Here is a 24,428-nt window from a genome sequence, read left to right on the forward strand (position 1 = left end):
AAAAAGTTTAAAAAATTTGGGCTGGGGGTTTTTTTTTTTTTTTGGGGGGGGGGGGGGGTTACTTTGCCTTTGAATCATTTCAACATGATTCCCTGTGGTAACTTTAGAAATGGTGAATCTTACTGTCTCTTCATTTAAAATGTTCTCACATCAAGCTCTACTAGACATGCTTTTTCTAATGAAGAAATCATGTTTGAAAAAGGTTAGTTCACCCAAAAATTTTAATTGTCATCATTCACTCATCCTCATGTTGTTCCAATCCCATAAGACTTTCGTTCATCCTCAAAAAAAAAAAGTATTTTAAAGAAAATCTGAGAGATTTCTGTCCTTCTGTTAAGTTCATTCCAACAACAAGTAGATGTTTCAAGACATTCATAAAAACATTGCATACATGCATCAAGCAAAAAATTTTGAGCTTCTGTTTACTAAGTTTGAGTTGCTTTATGTAGCCTATGTGTGTTGATTAATGTTGGTATGTGAATAAAAACCTAAATCTGTCAAGTGTCTATAAAAGACTTGGATTCTTGGAACTGCCATAATTCATATTAATTAATTTTATGATGTTTTTATGAACTTTTTGAAGTGTCAAAATTTTGATTATGTGAACTTTCAGTGGAGGGACAGAAATATCTCAGGTTTCATTACGAATATTTTATTTTGTGTTTAGAAAATGAACGAAAGTTGGATCAACATGAGTGAATAAATGATGACAGAATTTTAATTTTTGGATGAACAATTACTTACTGCTTACTTGCATAAGGGTTGAATGCTAATTTTGAAGAATTGACCATTTGCACAGAGCTTTCTTTAGAACTTCCACATAAAGATAAGCCAGCTTGTAAACATCCGGTGAAGCATCATTTGATGGTGTGGTAGAGACTCTTGAGACCCTCACAGAAACCTCTCCTGCCTCGTTCTTGTCAGAAACTGAGAAACTAAATAATTGCAAAACCGTAAATAATGATAGCGGCATTAACATTAACATACAGTTTCATGTTATTTAACAATATTTTATGTTAACGTTAGCTAGCTAGAGATGCTATCTCGTAAACGACTTCGTAATGATATTCTTGATAATCAATACCTTCATAGTTTTTAAAACACTTAATATTTTAAAGCCTTTATTATTTCTCAATGCTACAGCTGTGCAGTAAAATTCACTTTAAAGATTCACTTATCATTCATAAAGATGACATGATAAATGTGCCAAAAATGTCTCCTGGTGGAAAACAAAGACTTCCTAAGATGAAATTGACATGAAATTAGCATTGTAACCAGTAGATGGCAGCAGAGGATCACTCATTAGCAGTTGCCATTTCAACTCCCTAGTTTTTTTTCCCCCACGTCTTGCTTTTTAATTTATTATAAAATGACTATTATAACGAATTTTAGGACTTTTACTGTACTGAAGTATAAAGTATAACGAGTGCTGGAAGTCACAAAGTCTCATGTCATTTAAAAAAATAAGTAATTAAGCCCAGACACCAACAAGCATAGAAGGGAAATTATTTAAAGGGGTTCTATTATGCTTTTTCACTTTTTCAACATTAGTTAGTCTGTAATGTTACTTACATGTAATGTTACTGTTTGAGTATAAAAAAAGATCTGCAAAGTTACAAAACTCAAAGTCCAATTCAAAGGAAGATATTTTATTTAACATTTTTCAAAAACTACAACGAACGACTCGTTTGGACTACAACGCATATTTTCCGGGATTTGTGATATCACAAATATCGAAGAATGGGACGAGACCTGGTTCAGCTGCACTAGAGAAGGCAACGAGTGTTATCATGTCGGAGACACGCTAGCTTTCCCAAGGCAGACGAACTTAGAGTGGTTACAATCATCCGCTAGTTAACAATTAAATAATTATTAATGGTGTAACAATTAAATAATAATGTATTCAATATTTTGAAATATTTTTAGATTTAAAGGGGTCATATGATGCTTTTTTAAAGATCATTATTTTGTGTATTTGGTGTAACAGAATATGTTGACATGCTTTAATGTTCAAAAAACACATAATTTTTCAAATACTGTAACACTCCAAAGAGAAAGGAAAACTTGAAATCGCATCATATGACCCCTTTAATATAAAACCCACATTTTTAAGTTTTATCTTAAACTGATAGCTAGAAGCTGATAAATACATTCAGCCAACAGACTTGCTGCTGTAGTTTTGTTACTCTGAATTTAGTCTGAATCACTTAATGCACAGCTCTGTTTTTGACATCGGCTCATCAGATGTTTTGTTCCGTCCGTTGCTTTTTCACGGTCAATCATAGCAATGACTCGCGGCACAATTTACTCGCTTAATTTTTTTGCACTCGCATTTGTCATTCCTGAAACTGAATACATGGACTTTAGGTCCTCTTAGACAAATAAAACGTTTTCTTCAAATTGTGAATGGATTATGTAGAGAAAGTTTATGTGCTTCCCTTATAGCACAGCTGTTTTTGACATTTGAGCAGAAATGACTGAGCTAGCTTATCTAAAACCAGGAAGTAACCGTGCATATAGTGAATTGTTATGTATGAAAACTTGCTTCACATTAAGAGTGGCACAGACTAGTCAGTTAGTTCTGCAACTAGTTGAAGCATTGAATCTGTGACAGTCGCTCTTGTTCTGCACATGGTAAGAATCGCATTTTCTGCATCTCTGATGTCACAACACTCTAGTGGCCAAATATATTTAAAATGATGTAAAGTGAAAATAAAGTGAAACCGAAGCACATTGATTCAACTAACACTAAAATTGACAACGAAAACTGTTGCTTTTTCTTGTTTAGGGGGAGTACTTTTTTACGTGAGTTAATAACTGGACTGGTCATGGGTGTATCCGTGTAAGGGAAGGGACTAACCTTGGGTTTGGCTCAGGCACTTATGTCAATAGCACCTGTGGCATAATCCGAATTTGAAGCTGAGGTACTTCAGCGTGAAGGGTGCTATTAGTGTCATTTGGCTGTCCTCCGCCTTTGCTGTTGTAGATATGCTAGGTATGACGAGATCTGCTGACGGTGTAAGATTTTATATAGAAACCATCTCTCATGTCAACAGGAAGGCTCACCTGACACTCTCCTTGCTTTTGAAAACAAATGTTATTCTCTATATGAATGAGGGTGAAGGATATACCATTGTGTTTACTTGTGATTATTTTTACTGGTAATTGTTAACAAAATTGTCCTATTAACAAAGACAAATAACAAATTATTTACACTACTGTTCAAAAGTTTGGGGTTAGTACAATTTTTAAGCTTTTAGCTGGAGTATGACCGATCTCGTGGAGAACAACTATTTATTTAAGGGATAGTTCACCCAAAAAAGGAAAAGTTGCAGTTAATTTACTCACCCTCAGGCCATCCAAGATGTACGTGACTTTTTTTTTTTCTTCAGTAAATCAGTAAAGGAGATTTTTAGCTGAAACTTTGGTCCTTGGTGATTCATGAACCGCAAGTCAGTGTCTGCCTGTATTTGAGAATATAAAACATATCCAGGAACGCAAAATTAATACCTGTGGCTCCTGACGTCATATTGAGGTCTCATGAAACAAAAACGATCGACGTGCAAGAAACCAAACATTATTTACAACATTATTACCTGTAAAAATCATCTTGGATAGCTTGAGGGTGAATAAATTAACAGCAAATTTTCATTTTACGGAGAACTATCCTTGTAAGAGGACAACATAAATCCCATCCAATCATTCATTATGTTGAGCATGTTGTCCCCACAATATCCAATTTTTATGTTATGTAATCTAAGTCCGATACGACATTCACATTTTTGTATATAAAAGGGTTCGTATCCTATTTTGGGGTTCAGTAATTGGCATTCTTTAGTAAAATATGTTCTGAAAACTTTTGACTGGAAGTATACATTGATGTCATATATTTATGTATTCTACAATATTATACTGTTTTAGATAATGCTGCCAAACTCCAAGGCAAAGATCTCACTGGTAAATTGTTGTAACTTGTAACCCATTTAGCACCTCCAGCACACCAGCCCACTGATTGAGGCCTGACATTTCACCCACTCATTCCTCTGAGGCACTTCCTCTTCAGCCTCTACCTCGGCACTTTTTGCACCAGCGCTGGTATTGTAGTCTAGTTTTTCATCCCTGTGTGCTATTAGAACATTGGAAGCATGGAATCAGGCCATATGTTCTCTCAGCACTTTAATTCTGTGCATGTCCAGTCCAGGAAGGATTACGCCGGGGTATTTATTCAAAGCTTTGTGACGTGACTGTGGCCTGACTGCATGCAGTTTGCCAGGAATGGCTATTGATCCCCTGAATGAGGGGCAGGGATCTGCTGGACATAAAAGTATGAGAAATATAGCACACATGGGATATGAAGAGAGAAGAGCAGTGGTACAGTATATAGGGGGTTAACATTCCCTCTGCCTCTTAACTTGAGTTATTTCTCTAGGATTGTACATTCTTTCTTAACTGTCTGTTTATCTTTGCCAGCCTGCTGTATGAGATTCCATGGGCTGATGAGAGTCAGTTCATCACGTTTTTCATTCTGGAGAGAAAGAAAGGGGTTTTAAGTCATTTGTTTTCTGTCAGTCTTCAGCATTTCTTTGCTCTCTTCTTCTTACTCGCCTGTACACAGGTGCGGGTTATGATAACAGTCATTCAGATTTGGAGGGAGGGTGTATCACCACACAAATGGCAGAGCAGATGGAGGGTGTGAATAGGGGAAGCTGTTTGTGTTTGTTCGGCACGCTATGGTTGTATAATAGTTTTCAAATCAAACAGAAGGTAATTGTGGCCTGGTTTTGTGCCCAAAGCATGTGGCTGAAATTTGTGATGCTCATGTAGGGATAGAGGGGTTGAGAACACATACAGATGAGACATAGACTGAAAGTTATGTAACTGTAGCTATGGGAAGACACGTAACCCAACAGACTGACTTTTCTGCAGGGTTTTTTGATGAATTTTCAGAATCACATGTCTGAACCACGTCATCATGTTTGGGCTTCCTTAAGACCGACTAGTTGGTCTGGTGCCATTCTAAAAACCCAAAACTTTTCAATTATGAAACTGTTGGTTTGCACATTATTAACCGGGACAAGATGAAATGCAGCAGAAATCAAGTTAGATTTGACCGGCTGTCTGCTCAGGCACTTGGTATTTGGTATTTAAAACTTCATCTCCTATTTTAATGCTCCATAATCCATATTTTCCAAAGAATTGCAGAGCTCTTGGCACTCTTGTACATTCCTATGTGTGATTCATTTGAGTTTTTTCATTTGAGTTCTATTTAAAAAAGAAAAAAATAACATAGCAGTTTGTAGACCATGCTCTTAACAGGTTGCACCATTTATACTGTCTCTGCTTAATGAATGGTATGGTGTAGTATGGTATGGTAAAAACAAGGAAGATAAATGTCATCACAAAATACATTTTCTATAGTTTTGAAGTCAATATGAAATCAATATTGAGCAGCGTGGTACTTTCTGATTACCTCTTCCCCTCTTTTTTCCCACATTGAATGATTCAACAATAGTTTATTGTGAATGATTCATCAATGCTGATTATTCCGAAGGAAATTGTCTGTCTTTTATTAAAATGTAATAACTTGCTCCGTCTCCTGTCCCATCTAAGTAAAATGTGAAGGTAGTTTCATGTCGATTAGCAATGAGCCGTAATGAAGGTGCCATGCTGAGCAGGTCATGGCCAGTTTCATTAGCCATAATGACACATTCCTTTGAAGAAGAGAAACAGCCAATCAATTGACTCACACACTTCAGCCACATTTAAATAGCATTTAAATGCTAAAACAGTGCTTGGCAGAATGGGAACAAACTGGTGTATAATAACAGATGACTTTATATAGAACAGTTTCAAGCAGTGTAAAACCTGTCCCACATTGAATGATTCAACAATAGTTTATTGTGAATGATTCATCAATGCAGATTATTCCGAAGGAAATTGTCTGTCTTTTATTAAAATGTAATAACTTGCTCCGTCTCCTGTCCCATCTAAGTAAAATGTGAAGGTAGTTTCATGTCGATTAGCAATGAGCCGTAATGAAGGTGCCATGCTGAGCAGGTCATGGCCAGTTTCATTAGCCACAATGACACATTCCTTTGAAGAAGAGAAACAGCCAATCAATTGACTCACACACTTCAGCCACATTTAAATAGCATTTAAATGCTAAAACAGTGCTTGGCTGAATGGGAACAAACTGGTGTATAATAACAGATGACTTTATATAGAACAGTTTCAAGCAGTGTAAAACCTGTGTGTGCTGAGTTTTGTGTTTTGTTTTGGTTCTTTCCATTAAAGTCGTTGAGTTTGGTTTAAATGCTTGTAGACAATTGGGCTGTTTTGCATAGTTCTGAATGATGTAGCCACAGCAGCATCTATTATAAAGGTTCTGGATAATCATCAGTCAAAGGTGTGTGTAAGAATGATGAGGGGAAAAATGTATGTCATGTTTTACCCATGTTCTGTCCATCTGTATTTGTCCTCAGGAGTCGGAACCCATCTGGTTCTCCTCGTCCACGCTCAATGAAGAAAGTCCACTTTATTAAGAACATGAGGCAGTACGACACCAGGGGCAGCAGGTGTGTTTATTCACTTCTCTGTGTGGGTTTTGGGGTTGTTAATACCAGTGATAACAGCCCAGGGTGTGTGTGTGTGTGCGGGCGTGCGTATACGTGTACATGTGTTTGTGTCTGTCGGTCTGTCTGTCTTTTCCCAACGCTAGTCATGTTTTCCCTAATGACACATTCCTTTGAAGAAGAGAAACAGCCAATCAATTGACTCACACACTTCAGCCACATTTAAATAGCATTTAAATGCTAAAACAGTGCTTGGCAGAATGGGAACAAACTGGTGTATAATAACAGATGACTTTATATAGAACAGTTTCAAGCAGTGTAAAACCTGTGTGTGCTGAGTTTTGTGTTTTGTTTTGGTTCTTTCCATTAAAGTCGTTGAGTTTGGTTTAAATGCTTGTAGACAATTGGGCTGTTTTGCATAGTTCTGAATGATGTAGCCACAGCAGCATCTATTATAAAGGTTCTGGATAATCATCAGTCAAAGGTGTGTGTAAGAATGATGAGGGGAAAAATGTATGTCATGTTTTACCCATGTTCTGTCCATCTGTATTTGTCCTCAGGAGTCGGAACCCATCTGGTTCTCCTCGTCCACGCTCAATGAAGAAAGTCCACTTTATTAAGAACATGAGGCAGTACGACACCAGGGGCAGCAGGTGTGTTTATTCACTTCTCTGTGTGGGTTTTGGGGTTGTTAATACCAGTGATAACAGCCCAGGGTGTGTGTGTGTGTGCGGGCGTGCGTATACGTGTACATGTGTTTGTGTCTGTCGGTCTGTCTGTCTTTTCCCAACGCTAGTCATGTTTTCCCCTCTCTCTGCTTCAAAACAGTTTGGCACTGATGCGTTACAGTTACTTTATGCAGTGCTTTTGTATGATTCATGTGAGGATATTATATCTCTGACGGTTTGTACACAAGTACTGTGTACAATACTGAAGACACATTTCCTGTTATCAGAACTAGTTTGTTAAAGGGGCCATGTCTTTGAAATTGTATTTATTTGTTTATTTTGTGCAATAAAAGAGTTTGATGTACTATTAAAAAGAAGGATAGATATTTTTCCTAAACACCAGAAACCAGAAAGTCATTCCATATACACAGTTATACACTATTGTTCAAAAGTTTGGGAGTAAGATTATCAACCAAATAAAGCAAGGATTCATTAAAGGATGCATTAAATTGACCAAAAGTGACAGTGAAGACATATGGTACAAAATATTACATATGATTTATTTTTCAAATGAATGCTGTTCTTTTGAACTTTCTATTCATCATGGAATGTTGTATCAAAAAAATTTACCACAGTTTCCACAAAAAATATTAAGCAGCACAACTGTTTTAAATAGAAAATTGGCATATAACATTGATTTATGAAGGATCTGAAAAAAAGCTCTGCACAAGTTTTACTGAAGAATGCTGACTATATTGAACCCCAAAATAGTATATGAATCCTTAAGTTACAAAATATGAATTTCAGTTATTTGACTTTAAATAAAAGTATAATTCGATATTATGGTGAGTTTTGGCACAGCCCACTCAACATAAGGAATGGCTGGATGGAATTTGTGTTGTTCTCTTAAGGAAGTGGTTGTTCTCTGTGAGATCTGGCCTCATTCCATCGTATGGAGAGAGCTTTCACATCAGGTACTCATGAAACAAACATGAAAATCTGCTGATTTGAATCAAAGGTCAGATTTGGTGATACAGTATAGGGTGATGCTAAGTTGGGTAGATTCACAAACAAGGCATTGAATCTTGCAAATTAGCTGTCCTAATGATTTCTGATGTCTTTTACGAAGCTGTCTCTCTCAAGTTGACTGGTCGCTGGGAAGGATTCTGGTGTGCCCCTCAGCCAGTCTGAGCCTTGAGTGTAGTTTGATTCAAACAGTTAATTTAATGAATCAGCCAAAAAGACTCCAAAAACTAATGAGTGTTCAGTCAGGCTAATCAGGGCTAATCTAATGACTCACTCACTTAATGAACCGGTTGTAACAGTTCTTGACTAACTCACTGAAACATTCAATATTACTTTTGCCAACTCAAAATGAACCGAGAACTGTTTGTGTTATGTACAGTAATGGCTGTAGATTGACTGTAAAAGACTGTTTATTCATATATATGTAATATAGTTAAAGTTGGCATGAAATTAAAGTTTACTGTTTTTCAATACAGATTTACCCAGATTCATTTGTGCCTGTTTGATATATATATATATATATATATATATATATGTGTGTGTGTGTGTGTGTGTGACCCTGGAGCACAAAACCAGTCTTAAGTCGCTGGGGTATATTTGTAGCAACAGCCAAAAATACATTGTATGGGTCAAAATTACAGATTTTTCTTTAATGCCAAAAATCATTAGGATATTAAGTAAAGATCATGTTCCATGAAGATATTTTGTAAATTTCCTACTGTAAATATACTCAAACATAATTTTTGATTAGTAATATGCATTGCTAAGAACTTCATTTGGGCAACTTTAAAGGTGATTTTCTCAATATTTAGATTTTTTTTTGCACCCTCAGATTCCAGATTTTCAAATAGTTGTATCTCGGCCAAATATTGTCCTATATTACAAACCATACATCAATGGAAAGCTTATTTATTCACCTTTCAGATGATGTATAAATCTCAATTTCGAAAAACTGACCCTTATTTGTGGTCCAGGGTCATATATATATATATATATATGTACAGTATGTATGTATGTATGTGTGTTAGTGCTGTCAAATCGATTCATCGTGATTCATTGAATCCAAAATAAAAGTTTGCTATATTGACACGGCCAACAACCTCCTCTCCTTTCCCACCCTCTACATTATTGTTCCATAAAATGCTGAAATAAGGAATTGGACCATGGGAAACTTTGTCTTTTAGGTTACATTTTTTGAAAGAGAGAAGAAATTAAACAGCCATGTTATGCAAGCGGTCTAAGACTGTAGATAAGGAATGCTAGAGGGAGTGAATATATATGTGTGTGTGTGTGTGTTCAGTCGGTGCTTAAAGAGCAGCGCTGTACACAACATGCTCAGCTACTTCAGTCTGGAAGGAAAAGCAAATCATTGAGACATCAGGCTGAATTTGAAGCTGTCTGTATTAGGTGAGTTAGACTTGTGTGTGTTGATAATTGAGTGTTGAATTGGCTCTGTGTTTGAACTTTTCTAAGGCTTCATGTTTTCAGTAAAGAGTCAGTAAAAATCTGTCTGCTGCTCTTTCAACCAAACAACATTAAATTTAATGAGCTAACATGTCTTTTCATCTTGTTTAGGGTTGGGAAATACTGCAAGGCTCATCTCAGGGGCTTTTATTTTTAAATATCCAACAGTCAACTGTATATCGCAGTCAGTCAGAAGTAGGTAGTATTAAGGGGAAAGACATTCTAGAGAGGGAAATTTTAAATTCACATATCAACTAAAATGATTTTAATAAATGATATCAAACACAGATGATCTCAGAGCTGTTAGACGTGGACTTAAAGCCACAAAACTCCAATTTCATACGCTTTTCGTATGCAAACACTTTGCAGCACTTGTTTATCTCTGAAGTTCAATTATAATTTGAATACAGCTTTCTTGCACTAAAAACAGTCATAGCTTTTACCTTTATGACTTCTGCAAATGACCTCAGTTATGCTTAGCTAGCCTGGAAATTGTGTAAGATTTGCTCTTAATCAGAGTTGATAATTAATTAAATGATAAAAATGTCAAATTAAATCATTTTAAAATGAAAGCGATCAAAATAAAGAACTTTTCTAAAAAAGTTCAAACATTTTATTTTTAAAAGTACATGTCATGTGACCATTATCCGACATCAGAGAGCGATAATGACAAAAAATTATATCTCAAAATTTTGTGGAATTTTGTCGATAGCAATAATAGCTGATATTTTGCTGAGCATGTTACTGTGCTGGTACTTTGGCAGGTTTAGGACTGCCATGGACAGCTGACTAATTATCACTATAACCGTATTCGATTACAGTGATTTGAACAACTGAGGATAAATAAATACTGTACTGCACAGAACTCCAGTGTGCGACCAAATGGGCGCATTTTGCGATAAATTGTTCTGCCGGTGCGACTAAATTTTGTGTGCGGACCACTGCATTGTTTAACTCGTAAGCGCTGCATTTCTGTTGCATGTGAGAAACATCAAACGGCAAACGAAACTGAAAGCATAACGAAATCGCGCGACTTGTTTGAGCTGCGCAGCGCTTCGAGTGTAGAGCCTGGTTTATACTCGCCGCGTCAGGAGCGCGAAGCTGTATGTAGCAAAAATGACGCGAAAATTGAGGAAACGATGAATGGGTTTCATGCTAAAGTAAAGTAAAAGACCGCTTCTTAAACCAAAGGTGAACATGTTGGTATTCTTGTGGGACAAAAACATGCAAGCACTGTCACCGACAGCCAGTTTAGTTTTACTTTACTGTTTGTATTCATTTTGTAAAGCTTGTTATCTTTGCTGTTTACCTCATGTTATGCTATGGAGGCTCTCTTTTTTATTTATTTGGTTCCTCAGTGTTTGCTAAACGTTCTGTAATTTATTAGTCAGTATATAATACAGCATGAGGTGTAGCCTATGCCATGCCTCATCTTATTCGTTTTTGTTAATAAACGTTTTATAAGCTAGTTTGTCTGTTACAACCCTTTGTTTTGTATTTTCTCGTTTCGGTCTCTTTTGTTTTGAAAGTGTCTGTATCCAGGTGTGATGCTGATTGGCTCCTGCAGGCTAATCTGGATTGGTGCATTAAAAAAAAGGCACACCTTAAAAGCCCTGATGTCACTTCCTTTCCCCAGAGCAGAGCAGAGTAGAGGAAAAAGAGAGAGAGAGAGTTGTTGGGTTTTGGCTGTTTGTTCTCTTAGTTGAATGTGGGTTGTTTAGAGTGAGGATTGTTTGATCTTTAAAAGAGATACGAATTTTGTAAGTAGGAACTGTTTGGTTTTGACCTCATTGCTTGTTATGACGTGGATTTGGATTCTCCTTTTAACTCTGTTTGCCTGATCTTGTAAATGGTTGTATATCATTGTAAATATAGAGGGTTGGGAAAGTAAGGAGTTTGACGCCATTTTGTTTATTGTAACCTTTTTGATTTCTGTTTTTGGTTAGGGAGTTAGGTTAGTATATTGTACTTTTTATTTTATTCTATTTTGTATAGGGTTTAGGAAAGAGGTCTTAAAATAAGGAAGTTTTGTTTATTATTTTGACCTGGTCAACTCCTGAAGGAAATTCCCTATTCATTGATTTATTTTGATGATTGTACCTTTATCAGTGGCGGGCCATGCATTTTACACCTAGGCCTTCAGTGGCGTCCTACATGAATTAATCCATCTCTTCATACCATCATAATGATACCACGGCTATAGAAACCATAAATATTACACAGTAATGCAGTATAACAGGGCACTACATAACAGACAGGTATCTTATGTAGCGAGAACGAATGCCATTGCTAAAGAAAGAAACCCAATTAACAATTGCGCGACACATCATCTGTAGCTGAAGCATTAACCTAACAAAATGACACAAATACAGTCCATCCGATGTTCTTACAGACATTTATTCACCCAAACGCATTTATACCGATAGCATTGGTATAAAACAAATAAGCGGTGCGGCTGGAGGAAAAGACCGGTTAATACAGCTCCACTCTGGAAACTGAGATATTCAGCATTAGGACTGCTGTTTTTAGATTGACTAATTATAGTAGGCAAATATTTTTTCAAAATGCACTGAAAATCTAAACCTGAGAAACAGTAATAAAAGTTTTACTAAGTTTTAATAAAATGATTTACAGTGATGCTGTTTGCTAGCTAGTATGCTGACCATCCACTCAAAGGACGAGAAAATGCTGACGTTATCGTTAACCAGCTAGATGGCCCTAGTGCTGCCAACTCGAAATCTGATTGGTTAAAGCAACGGTTTCATTGCCATTGATTTAAGCTAACAGACGCCTGCGCTGTTGATTCTGAAGGCCTTAAGGCAGATTTCTTTGACCCTGGCAACACGATTGCTGAAATATGATTGAATAAAAGCTCTAATATAAACATACACTGCTGGAAGCAGTGCAACCAAGAGAAAAGCTATGAAATGAAGAGAATAGACTATTGGAAATAATTTTATACACATTCATGAGAAAATATATTAAAATTAAATCAGTGATTCTGATAGTGTTTAGGCCAGCAGAGAAGGCTTTGCTGGCCCTGACGGCCCACCACTGATATATATATCTAACCTAATTAAATGTATGTATCAACTTTTGTGTCAAACTCTTAAATTTAATAAATACATTCAAAAAGTAAGACACTATAGAGCTGTTATTAACAAAATTTGTGCTTGCAAATGTAGAGGTTGCACTCTGCATCTGAAGTGGCATTTAGATGCATTTACACAGGCTGTTTAATGCAGGACATGAATGCATGACTGCAGTTACAATTGCATAAATAATATTTTGATGTTTAAAAAAAAAAAAGTTAAATACTCATATTTGAAACTAAAATAAAAATAAACCTAAAATTGCGACGGCAAATTGCTGCATGAGTGAGTCATTGAGTCATTCATTCAACCGATTCGTTCAAACGGCTGATTGATTCAGTTTGAAACTATTTTCTTACGTAACTTGTTGTTCATTGGACTGTTTTATAAAATCAATATCACATTTGCAATCGTGCTGATATTTGGAGAAAAAACTGTACTCTTCGTGTGATATTAACTATATCAGATGATATAAATATATAAAAGTCATACGGGGGCATACTGTATTTGCCCCTTTATCTTGAATTTGGGGGGAATTCTGAATGTATTTTAATAGACTAAATCCCGCAGTGAAAGTGTGAACTCTAAATGCATACGCGCAGTAGTCTAACCTACATTTCACAGTGTATGCATGCATATTTGCGATATACTTGATAATGTCAAATCGCATATAATTTAAACAACAATTACGATATTATCGTAGACAATATATATCGCACACTATTCCAAACCCATAAGACTTTAGTTAATCTTCGAAACTCAAATTAATCATTTGGATTAATTTTTATTACATTTTTGGATCTTCTTAGTTGTGGTACCTGGTCTTTCAATAGAGGGACAGAAACCTCTTGAAAATTTCTTTCAAAATATCTTGATTTATGTTTACAAGATTAACCAAATTGTTATGGGTTTGGAACAGCATGAGTAAATGATGACAGAAATTTTGAGTTGACTATCCCTTTAAATTATTGCTATATGAACTTAAAATCTCAGGGTGTACTTCAAGTACTGTTTTAAGTCGGGAATCGGCTGACAAATAAGTTTGAGCATCCCTGTTCTCAATTTTGTATTTAATAAATGAAAACGAGCATCTGTCATTCTGTCAGTGATCCTCGTCTGGATGCTCAGCGGCGGAGGCACTCATCTGGAGGAATATCCACCACCCTAGAGATGCTTCCCGGGCTGGAGGGGGTGGAGCTGGACATGTACGGCAGGGTAAGAGCTTGTCATTCTATCCCTGCACCTGTCAGTCAGTCAGTCAGGAAATGTCACAATGTCACATTGTGCTCAGCGTACCACTCGACCTGCTCATGAATGACAGCTTTATGTCTCTTCATTAGATGCACCCAGAAGGTTAAATGTGCCGTTAGGATGTCTCAGGCTGACAGACGGCTTGTTATTATCTTATTTGTTGTGCAGACGGTGTCGTACGCTCAGTTCCTGTACCCCACTAACGCTCTGGACTGCCACAAGCCCTCAGTGGATCTTGCTCTACCCATGCCCTATTCCAGAAACAGCATCCCTTGTAGTTATCCTCCCTCTCGCCTTAACAGCACCGTCGGCCTGGACCTGGGTATGTCACACACACACACACACAAACTAGTACACCTAGACTCGTGAGGACCTCCCGTAGACATATATTGTCCTCAAATAAGCTTAATGTTTGCAGACTAGCCCTAACCCTATTCATTACAGAAACTTCTTGGTCTTATTTGGTATTACTTGACCAATTTAGATATGTTTTTACTTTTTAATAGTGAAAATATATACACTACCATTCAAAAGTTTGTTTTTGAGCAAGGATGCTTTACATTGATCAGATGTTACAGGAAAGACATGTAAAATGGTACCAAAGTTTTCTGTTCTTTTCCTTCTATTCGTAAAAGAATCCTGAAAAAATATGAAACCATTTTCAGCATTGATAATAATAAGAAATGTTTCTTGAGCAGCAAATCAGCATATTAGAATGATTTCTGAAGAATCATGTGACGTTGAAGACTGGAGTAATGATGCTGAAAATTTAGCTTTGCATCACAGGAATAAATTACATTTGAAAATATACTACAATAGAAAATAGTTATTTTAAATTGCAATAATAATTTGCAATATTGCTGTTTTTACTGTATTTCTGATCAAATAAATGCAGCCTTGGTGAGCAGAAGAGACTTCTTTGAAGAACTGAAAAAGACATTTTTGGCCGAAATGCTGAAGTTTTCAGTTAGAATATTTAAGTTAGTGGAAAAAAACAAAACCAAAAATTACGTTTTGGCAATTTCATTTTAAATTTATATGCAAGTTTTTCTTTTTGGTCATGGTGAGTTGTGTCCACTTGGTCTGGGTATAGATTTCGTGATTCAATTTGATTCCAATTCACAAGCTCTTGATTCGATTCTCAATTTAATTCAATTCGACATCAGTTCATATGTATATGTATATGTATCAGGTACGGTACTTGTCAGTTTTTCTTAAGGAAAAAAATCTTTCAACTAAAGCTTTGAACTATACAGAGAATCCTGTTAGTCCAAAAGTCCAAGTCCAAAAATTAACAAGTCCAAAATATTAAATCCAGTTGCTGTTTCAATTGCAATTTAAATTGCACACAGGTCAGTTTTTATATAAACTTTTTAATTATGTAATTATGCTTACACTCCAATTCATTGTTGAAATGTAATAATTTAATTCATTTATAAAATTTATTTTGAATTTTGTAATAAAATTGACAGGATTTGAAATCTCAGAATTTCTTTCATATCAAAAGTAGCAAAGTTTATTGCGATTATGGGATGGCATGTGTGCTTTAATAAAGGTTTAGCCAAGTTTTATTCATACATCAAAAAACAAAAATTGTGTGTGTTTTATATATAAATATATAAATTGTGTATGTTTTATATATGTATGTACACACACATGCATGTAGCAAACCAATGACACACACATACTTACTCTGTTCAGTTCTGTAACCACTTAAATCTCAGCCACACTGAAATCGGACAACATCTGTAACTCTTTTCTATAACAGATTCCTTTGAATGTGACCTTTTTTGACTTTGTTAAACTTTAGAAGTGTATGTGTGTTGTAATGCCTAAAAACATTTTAACGCTAATTCTGGACTGTGGAGACACTGAAATTATCTTTCATTCATGTCTAAATGGTGAAATTAAATCACACATACACCCTCAGAAAACAAACACACACTCATTCAAGTAAGTGTGTAGTAACTGATGAGAGCATAATAAAGATTTTAATGCTGTATTATTCACAGAGTGGGTAGGGACATTTCAATCAACTTGGTAGACATGGTTATTATCACAGTATTTCAGGCACGTGTTTGTGTGTGTGTGTGTATGTGTGTGTGTGTGTCATAATTACTGATGCTGCTATTCCTGTATTCTAATACTTGAGTGTGTGTGTGAGTCATCAACTCAGCTCTCTGTATTCTTGTACCTTATTTAGTAAGCCTGCATTAGCAACGCATGTGTGAGTGTATCGCTGATTGTACATACTGAGTACTAATTGCTATTTCTACGTGTGTCGTCTTAAAGGAAACGTTAAGCCAAAAAGAAAAATTCTTCAATATTTACTCACCCTGGCAGGTGACAGACGTCTCATTTTAGGTGAACTACCCCTTTAATACAGCTATGCCTAGTCAGTGCAGAAAGATGCTTTCACCATCATCTCAAAACCACGCTTGTACATGCTACTTTCAGTAAGAATATTTTAATTTAATTTAAATAGTTTAATAAATGTATAGGTACAATTTAGACCATTTTGTCCCCAAATTCTCATTACAGTAAAAAGCTCTGGACATTAAGTGCTTTTTTGTAGATCCAGGTATTGTCAAATATTATATATCACTTATGATATTAATTACAGTACACGCACTGTCATACATTTCTTTTCTTTTTCTTTTTCTTTTTTTGTTGAATATGACCTGACTTGTTTTTAAAAGGTTTATTTAAATCAGACCACATAACACAGCTGCTCAGCCATTTAGCTATTCACAGATGTATGTTTGTGTTTTGGGATGTTTAATGCAGCCCAGTTTGGTCTTGTTTCTTGTTTTTGGACATTCATTTACCCATCAGACACATATGTGGGGATGAATGGCTATCTATGTGATTAAGCCTCTGCTGAAAGCAGGGTGGTCTGACCTATAGACACGGATAAACATAACTTATCCAGCTGACGTCATTACTGACACTGGATAATACTGCTTATACACATGCGGTGGACTGTAAAAAAAGATTTTTAAAAGCTGATTATCTTACTAATGTAAATCCTCTGTTTTTACTGTCACTCTCTTTCTCTCGCTGTGGTTCTCTTACAGACAACCGTAATAGAGTACGTCAAACCGTCAGATCTGAAGAAGGACATGAATGAGACCTTTAAGGAAAAATTCCCCCACATCAAACTCACACTGAGCAAAATCAGAAGGTACACTGACATTTTAAATGTTATTTTATTTCAGTAACTGTTTACATGCAAAGGAATATTCCTATGTTAATCAGAATATGGTCATATTGTTATTATGTATGCAATAACCGGATTAAACCGAACTTTTTCAAAAGACAGCTTAATACCTTATGAAAACTAGCTGAATAAAGTACAGTTACATTTTAAAGTACTTAAGTTACATTTGTGCACGAATATGACTACGGTCTTTTGTCGTCATTGTCATCTGTTCTCTTTATGTCTCCCGACATCTCTGTCCTTCCCTCTCTTCATCAGTTTGAAGAGAGAAATCCGTTCAGTGGGAGAGGAGTCTTCTTTGCAGCCGGTCACCATAGCCATGGCATTTGTGTACTTCGAGAAGCTGGTCCTACAGGGGCGTCTCAACAAGCAGAACAGGAAGCTGGTGGCGGCTGCATGCCTCCTACTCGCCGCCAAGATCAGCAGCGACCTGAAGAAACAAGAGGTCAAACAACTGATTGACGTGAGTGATGCTCTGACACACATTCTAGTCAACACACATACACTACAGTTCAAAAGTTTGGAATTGGGAAGATTAGTCTCTTCTGCTCACCAAGGCTGCGTTTATTTAATGAGAAACATTAGTAATATTGTGAATTACTTTTACAGTTTAAAACAACTTTTGTATTTGAATATATTTTAAAATGTAATTTATTCCTGTGATGGCAAAGCTGAATTTGCAGCATCATTACTCCAGTCTTCAGAGTCACATGATCCTTCAGAAATCATTCTAATATGCCGATTTGATGCTCAAGAAACATTCTAATTATCATTGTTGAAAACTGTTGTGCTGCTTCATATTTTAGTGGAAACTGTGATTAAAATAAAAAACTGGATTCGTTGATGAATATAAAGTTCAAAAGAGCAGCATTTTTTTTGATCAGTTGACTGCCTCCTTGCTGGATAAAAGTAACATTTCCAACTGACCTCAAACTTTTGAATGGACTTGTACAAGCATTTAATAGAGCAAAACAAATAGAGATGAAATGCTATATTAGCCAAGACAATTAATTTGGTTGGTGTGTTAACATTTTCATATGTTGATTAAGTAAAAGTGTCAGGCCAAAATACACTCACCCTGTCAAAGTTGTCAGTGTTTGTATATCTATCTATATCTAATGTATATCTATTTGTTTTTCTTTGTCCCCAGAAATTGGAGGAGAGGTTCCGGATTAGTCGTCGGGAGCTGATTGTTTTCGAGTTCACCATCTTGGTGGCTCTAGAAATGGCACTTTACCTACCGGAGAGTAAAGTCATGCCCCACTACCGCAGGCTGGTGCAGCAGACCTGACGTGGGTAGAGCGGAGGCTCAGGGCCGTCGTGAATATGCAGATGAGATGCGTAAAGCAGCCAAAAGTGTGGGACTCTGCGTTCCCGCCATTGCAGTTTGAGGTATCAGAGCGAATACACATCAACACGAAGCTCTAAGGAAGAACTGACGTTCCAAATTATGCTTTTTATAGCAATCTGGCCAGCAGCATTTTTTTTTTTTTTTTCATGGCTGTCTGTTTTTGTGACCACCGTGGGAATACTGCTGAGAAAAACAGCACGGATCTTCTTTTATTGAAAACAGAAGGATTTAACACTCAAACGTCAAGGGAAGAGTTTAACTCCTAAAATGTACAAGTGTGCATGCATGTTTTTAACATTCCTTATCTATTTACCAAAAATAACTTTTATTTAATTTAGACCTGTCCTTTTGTATAGAACAACCTAGCATTCACTGTAACACTAAAGCACTTTAATATGTATGTATGTATATATATATATATATATATATATATATATATATATACATACTTTTTTCATGTAAACCTTATGCAATAATAATATAGTCATTAGCACATATTATATAATATACAGTATGCACTTACATACTTACTTACTCAGAAAGTGTTATTGAGTGACTGACTAAATCTACCTTAGTATTCAAACCTAGTATGTTCATTGTCATTGATAAGGCTTGATTTTACTGTGAAGAGTGCTCTATATTAGAGCTGATTTCAAGAAAAGCACATTTTCAGTGCTGCCGCGTGGTTCTCACTTTTTCTTTTTTTTTATAGATTAAAAAAAAATCGTCCTTTTTTAATTCCACAGAAGAAAGTCATGATGTAAATGTGTAAAAGATGACCGATTGTTTTTTATTTTTAGGTGAACTATTCTTTTAAGACGTCCTCATGGCATTATTTAATCCATTTAAAAGTATTTTTTGAAAGAAATGTTTACTTTTATTCAACAAGGTTGCATTAAATTGATCAAAAGTGATAAAGACATTTATAATCTTACAAAAGATTTCTATTTCCAACAAATCCTGTTCTTTTGAACTTTCTTTCAGAATAGAATCCTGAAGAAAGGTAGAACACAAAATAAAAAAGCAGCAATTGTTTTCAACATTGATGATAATAAGAAATGTTTTTTGAGATTTAGATTTTTAGATCCATTTCTGTAGGATCATGTGACCTGCATTGCAGGAATAAATTCAATTTTAAAATATAATAGAAGAAACAAGAGAATAGAAAACAGTTATTTTAAATTGTAAAATATTTCATAATATTACTGTTTTTGTTGTATTTTTAATCAAATAAATGCAGCCTTGGTGAACACATATAAATGCTAATGTCACTGTTTATTCGTTAATTGCAAACAAATTTCTCATTGACAACTAGTAACATGACCATGTGTCATACTGTATCATGATTTATCCGAAATGTTTTCCAGCACCCACAATCTATACAATATTTTAGATGCTTTTTGTTCCATTTACTCACATAACATCCCTTTCTCAATTGAATTCCTTCATGTCGGCCTGATTTATGTTTCAGTGCAGACACTCTCTGTTAACGCTGTGTGAAGAGGTTGTGTTGTGTGTCAGTAGCCCATGTGGTGGCAGTTGCTTTGTCCTTTATAGACTGATGTATTTTACATACTGTTGTCTCAGTCAATACATCCTTCTATTTACTTACATGATATGCTGGTAATGTTGTCCACAAATGTCTTTCTTATATTTCTATGATGGTATTCTTGAAATAAGACATTATTTTCCAGTAATATAGTGTGTTTGATCAAGTATTGTGCTAAGGAAGCACTTCTGAAGCAGTGAGTATGCTAGAGCCACCCTCTAGAGGAAGCGATTTGCAATCACAAGTCTATAGGAAAGCTGTCAGGAAGTGGATTTTGCTACATAACAAGCATCCCACTCATGAACTCAGGAGATATTTGTAAATCACACATGAATTGGACATTTTTCCAAGCCTTTGTTTTAATGTGTGTGTACCTTTTTTGTGATCAAGAGCCCATGAACAAACTGAAATAGCAGGTTTTATGAATATAAAATAAATTTTACACACATTGAATTAAAGTGCCTAGGATTTTTTATTTTTTTTTGTAATGAATAATTTGATAAAGAGAGAAAATGGAAGTAAAGCAGTTCTATTTAGTTTAGTTACACTGTGATTTTTCTATAGCCTCCAATACTGCACTCTGAAGGCAAAACACAGTAATTACATCAATTGAAAGGGTATTGTTATCATTTTTGTTTTGAAATACATTTTTAACGCGCAGTTTTCTTTGAATCTGAGCATGGTTGAGCCATACCTGTCTGTCACTGGACAGATCATATTCTAACAGACCCGATTTCAATCATAACTGAATTTCATTACGTCATTGCGTTACGTTTCAGTTGTGTCTTTGCCTACGGTACCACTGTGGTTTATTTGAAAGGTCAGAGGTGAAGGAGAGCAGATCCTCAAAAGAATAGGAAATGGATATCATAAAATAAATTACCTCTGATCTCTTCCGGGGAGTTCAGCAGATTTAGCTAATCTTCCATTTATGAATTATGATAGGAAGGCTGGGAATGACACCAGCAGCAGATAAGGCATACGACCTTGAGGACAGCTGTGCTTTCTTGCTACGCTTTGTTCTCTCTCTCTCTCTCTCTCTCTCTCTCTCTCTCTCTCTCTCTGTTCATACCTGTTTTTAGTTTGTGTATGAACAATTTTATTTGTGTGTTAATTGTCATAATTGTTGAATTATCATGCACTTGCGAAAATATATTTTCTAAAATCACTGAAAACTTGTGAAAGTGATTTATTTATTTCTGGACATTGTTAGTAGAGAAAGATCATCCTTATAACACAGCAACAACTACAAGTACTTTTATTTCCACATTTACAAACACAAAGGGTATGGTTAAAAAAAAAAGAGAGAGTGTAACCTGAACGAATTCATAACCCATAATTATTTAAAGGGGTCATATGATGCTTTTTTAAAGATCATTATTTGGTGTAGAATGCGAGCAGCACGCTTCCTTTATTATCACTAAAAGCTGACATCTCAGTTAATCGCGATCTCATAAAGCTCTGTTATAACACTAAAAATATGCACAATGAATCTTTCACAGTGTCTAAAATGAGAGGATTCGTGAGCATGCAATTTCAGCACTGCGGTGAGTAGATTCTAACTTAATCACCTCTGATTGGCCATTGCGTTCCACAAATCAACAGCTGAGTCTGTGATTGGCTACATTATAAATGGAAACTATGTCTAGCTTGCGCGTTAATCATTTTAATGTTAATATTAGTTGTTCTTTTTGCTTTAGTGCAACAGATAAATAACAATTTATATGTTTTAGACACTTTATGTTTAGATAATTTCTATTTTGCGGGAGTCCCGTGAATCATTTTATTCTCCCGCATCCCGCACACACACAAGTCTCTTCCCGCCCGCACCCGCACTCGCCCATCAAGAGTTGTCCCGCGCCACACCCTGTTGCATTGGGTCCCGCGGTACTCCCGCGGGAGTGCAGGTCTCTAGCGCAAAACTCCTCATTTGAACAGTCAATAGCAAATACTTAAACTAATAACAAAACAGTAGCTGCTTCAGAAGCGCCAGATTGTCATAGCAAAGTCAGAATTACCTCCTCTCCTAGGTTCATGAAACAGTCGTCCATAAAATGCATTGCTGTTCTGTTGTAAATAAATCTTAACCAATGATTCCTAAATGCATCTACTTTCGGAAGGCCAAATAAAGTGCTTTTGCTTTCGCCTAGAAACACACAGCGTCTCCCTGACATGGCTGCTTCAACACTAACTGCGGTTACTGAAACCACGCCTTCTTTCGTTGCGTGAACATTTGGACGCATTACGCAAATATTTCCACATAGTGACGTAGATATGTGGGGGCGTGTTAGAACGAGCGGTTTTAGGGGGGCGTGGCAGAGTCTTAACTTTTATAAAGAATATCTCTTTGGTTTTGAGACTTTAGTCTTTGCAACTTCAGGGATCTTATCTATGCACAATCAGCTTGTAACACTCCAAAGAGAAAGGAAAACTTGAAATCGCATCATATAACCCCTTTAAACATTTAAATGGATTTAAAGAGTTGACATTTCTGTTCTACTCCAGAATAAACTCTCAATCTGAAGTTATTTTAGAGTAATAGTGTACTATTTTTGTTCAGTTGTCTGAGTCTAAGTAAACATTTTAAGTTTGCATGTGCAAAACAATAGGTACTGTTTTTCTAGGATATTGGACCGCAATAGTCATTATTCCTGGAAACATTCGTTCCATATTGGGGATTCCTTTTGTGTGTGATATCCTTACCTCCTTTACTCTGGACACAAGGGAATCCCTCATATGTGTCAAGTTTGATGAGTCTGAACAGACAAATTAATTGGAAATTGTATTAATATATAACTATAATGTGACACTAGGGTCATCTGAATGAGCTGCTACACAATTGTACTGTTATATTTATCATACACACACACACAAAATCAGTTTGGTTTATTTGAACACGCTTTATTTGCTTCTATAAGAAGAATAAATCGGCAAAAAAACAATAACATTGTCATTTTTCAAGTATGTATAACATGTATATATAAACCACGATCACAAAGATTGATTTGGCTTTTACAAAAACATTTCAGAAATTGTTCATACACTCATGCATTACTTCAAAGTTACAATATTTAGAGCATTTTGCTTGCAATAAATTGCAGTTCAGAGATGGTCATTTTAATGAGTTTGACTAAAGTGAAATTGTCCAAAGCGGTGATGTTTCTTTGCACACGTACAGCCTAATGAGATTGTGACTGGTTTGACAGATAATATGAAGAGATTGTGATTATAAGTGCTCGGGCAGCTCTGTTTGAATAAAATGTTGATATTTTGTAAAATCTGCACTTCCTTGAAAGAACTTGGATCTCGGCACTTGTCACATGTGGCATTGTAGACTGTAGAAAGCCTGTTCATATCTGTAGTTAAGCTGTTGAAAAGAAAGAGTTGTGAGTCTAAAACGGCACTTAAAATGGTATTGAATTCCTACTGGCCAACAAATACTGTTAACGCAGATAAAGCATCTTTATGTAGTTTTGTGTATTTTGGTGACTACGGTTAAGTGAGTGGAATTCGCTGTAGTATACAGCAAGTACCAATTGGGGCACAGCTAATGTTGCTGCTTTAAAGCAATCCTGCCACAATGCCATAAAGCGTTTTTGCAGAATTTTGCGAAACTTACAAACTCCCAGAAAATACATTTTGGAGGGAGCCTAGAAAGAAAGCCATTTGCCTTATTGTGGAAGTCAGTGTACCATCAGAATTTGATTGATCAGATTTTAAAACTGATATTTCAAGGTAAAAAAAACAAAAACAAAACTTACACACAGTTGCTTTAAAGACAATTTGATTTAGTCAAAAAAACATTTTGTAATCTGGCTGATGAGAATCAGCAATATGCTCAGTGAGGCCATAATCATTTCTTCAACATTAACTAGCTACAGACATAAGCACTGCTAAACCACTTTATTAAATACATTTAAATGACATGAAATAAAAATGCAAAATATGAAATAATAGCAAATAACCTTATAAAGCTGTTCAATTAAATAGAAAATATGGTCCCACTTTATATTAAGTGGCCTTAACTACTATGTACTTACATTTAAATTAATAATTTGGTACAATGCACTTATTGTGTACATACATATTTTTACATTGTACTTATATTTTAAAAATGACATGCATGTAATTACATCTGTAACTAATTTCTGTAATTACATTTATAATTACACTGTTGACACGTCCCTTACACCTTAACCCACCCTTAAACCTACCCATACCACCAAACCTGTCAC

General features: G+C 35.7%; 1 protein-coding gene across 1 annotated transcript in view; it reads left to right on the forward strand.

Moving 5' to 3' along the window:
• Positions 1-19,020, forward strand: part of LOC107559848 (CDK5 and ABL1 enzyme substrate 2-like) — a 22,659-nt gene extending 3,639 nt beyond the window's left edge. Inside the window, exons 2-9 of the mRNA XM_016243858.1 lie at positions 6,483-6,597; positions 8,156-8,214; positions 13,929-14,037; positions 14,242-14,395; positions 16,366-16,437; positions 17,146-17,257; positions 17,552-17,756; positions 18,444-19,020. Coding sequence (XP_016099344.1) covers positions 6,483-6,597; positions 8,156-8,214; positions 13,929-14,037; positions 14,242-14,395; positions 16,366-16,437; positions 17,146-17,257; positions 17,552-17,756; positions 18,444-18,584 — 967 coding nt within the window. The 3' untranslated portion in view covers positions 18,585-19,020. The remainder of the gene's footprint in view (positions 1-6,482; positions 6,598-8,155; positions 8,215-13,928; positions 14,038-14,241; positions 14,396-16,365; positions 16,438-17,145; positions 17,258-17,551; positions 17,757-18,443) is intronic.
• The last annotated feature ends 5,408 nt before the right edge of the window (positions 19,021-24,428 follow it).

Source organism: Sinocyclocheilus grahami, unplaced genomic scaffold (assembly GCF_001515645.1).
Source record: "Sinocyclocheilus grahami isolate Dianchi unplaced genomic scaffold, SAMN03320097.WGS_v1.1 scaffold703.1, whole genome shotgun sequence".
NCBI lineage: Eukaryota > Metazoa > Chordata > Actinopteri > Cypriniformes > Cyprinidae > Sinocyclocheilus > Sinocyclocheilus grahami.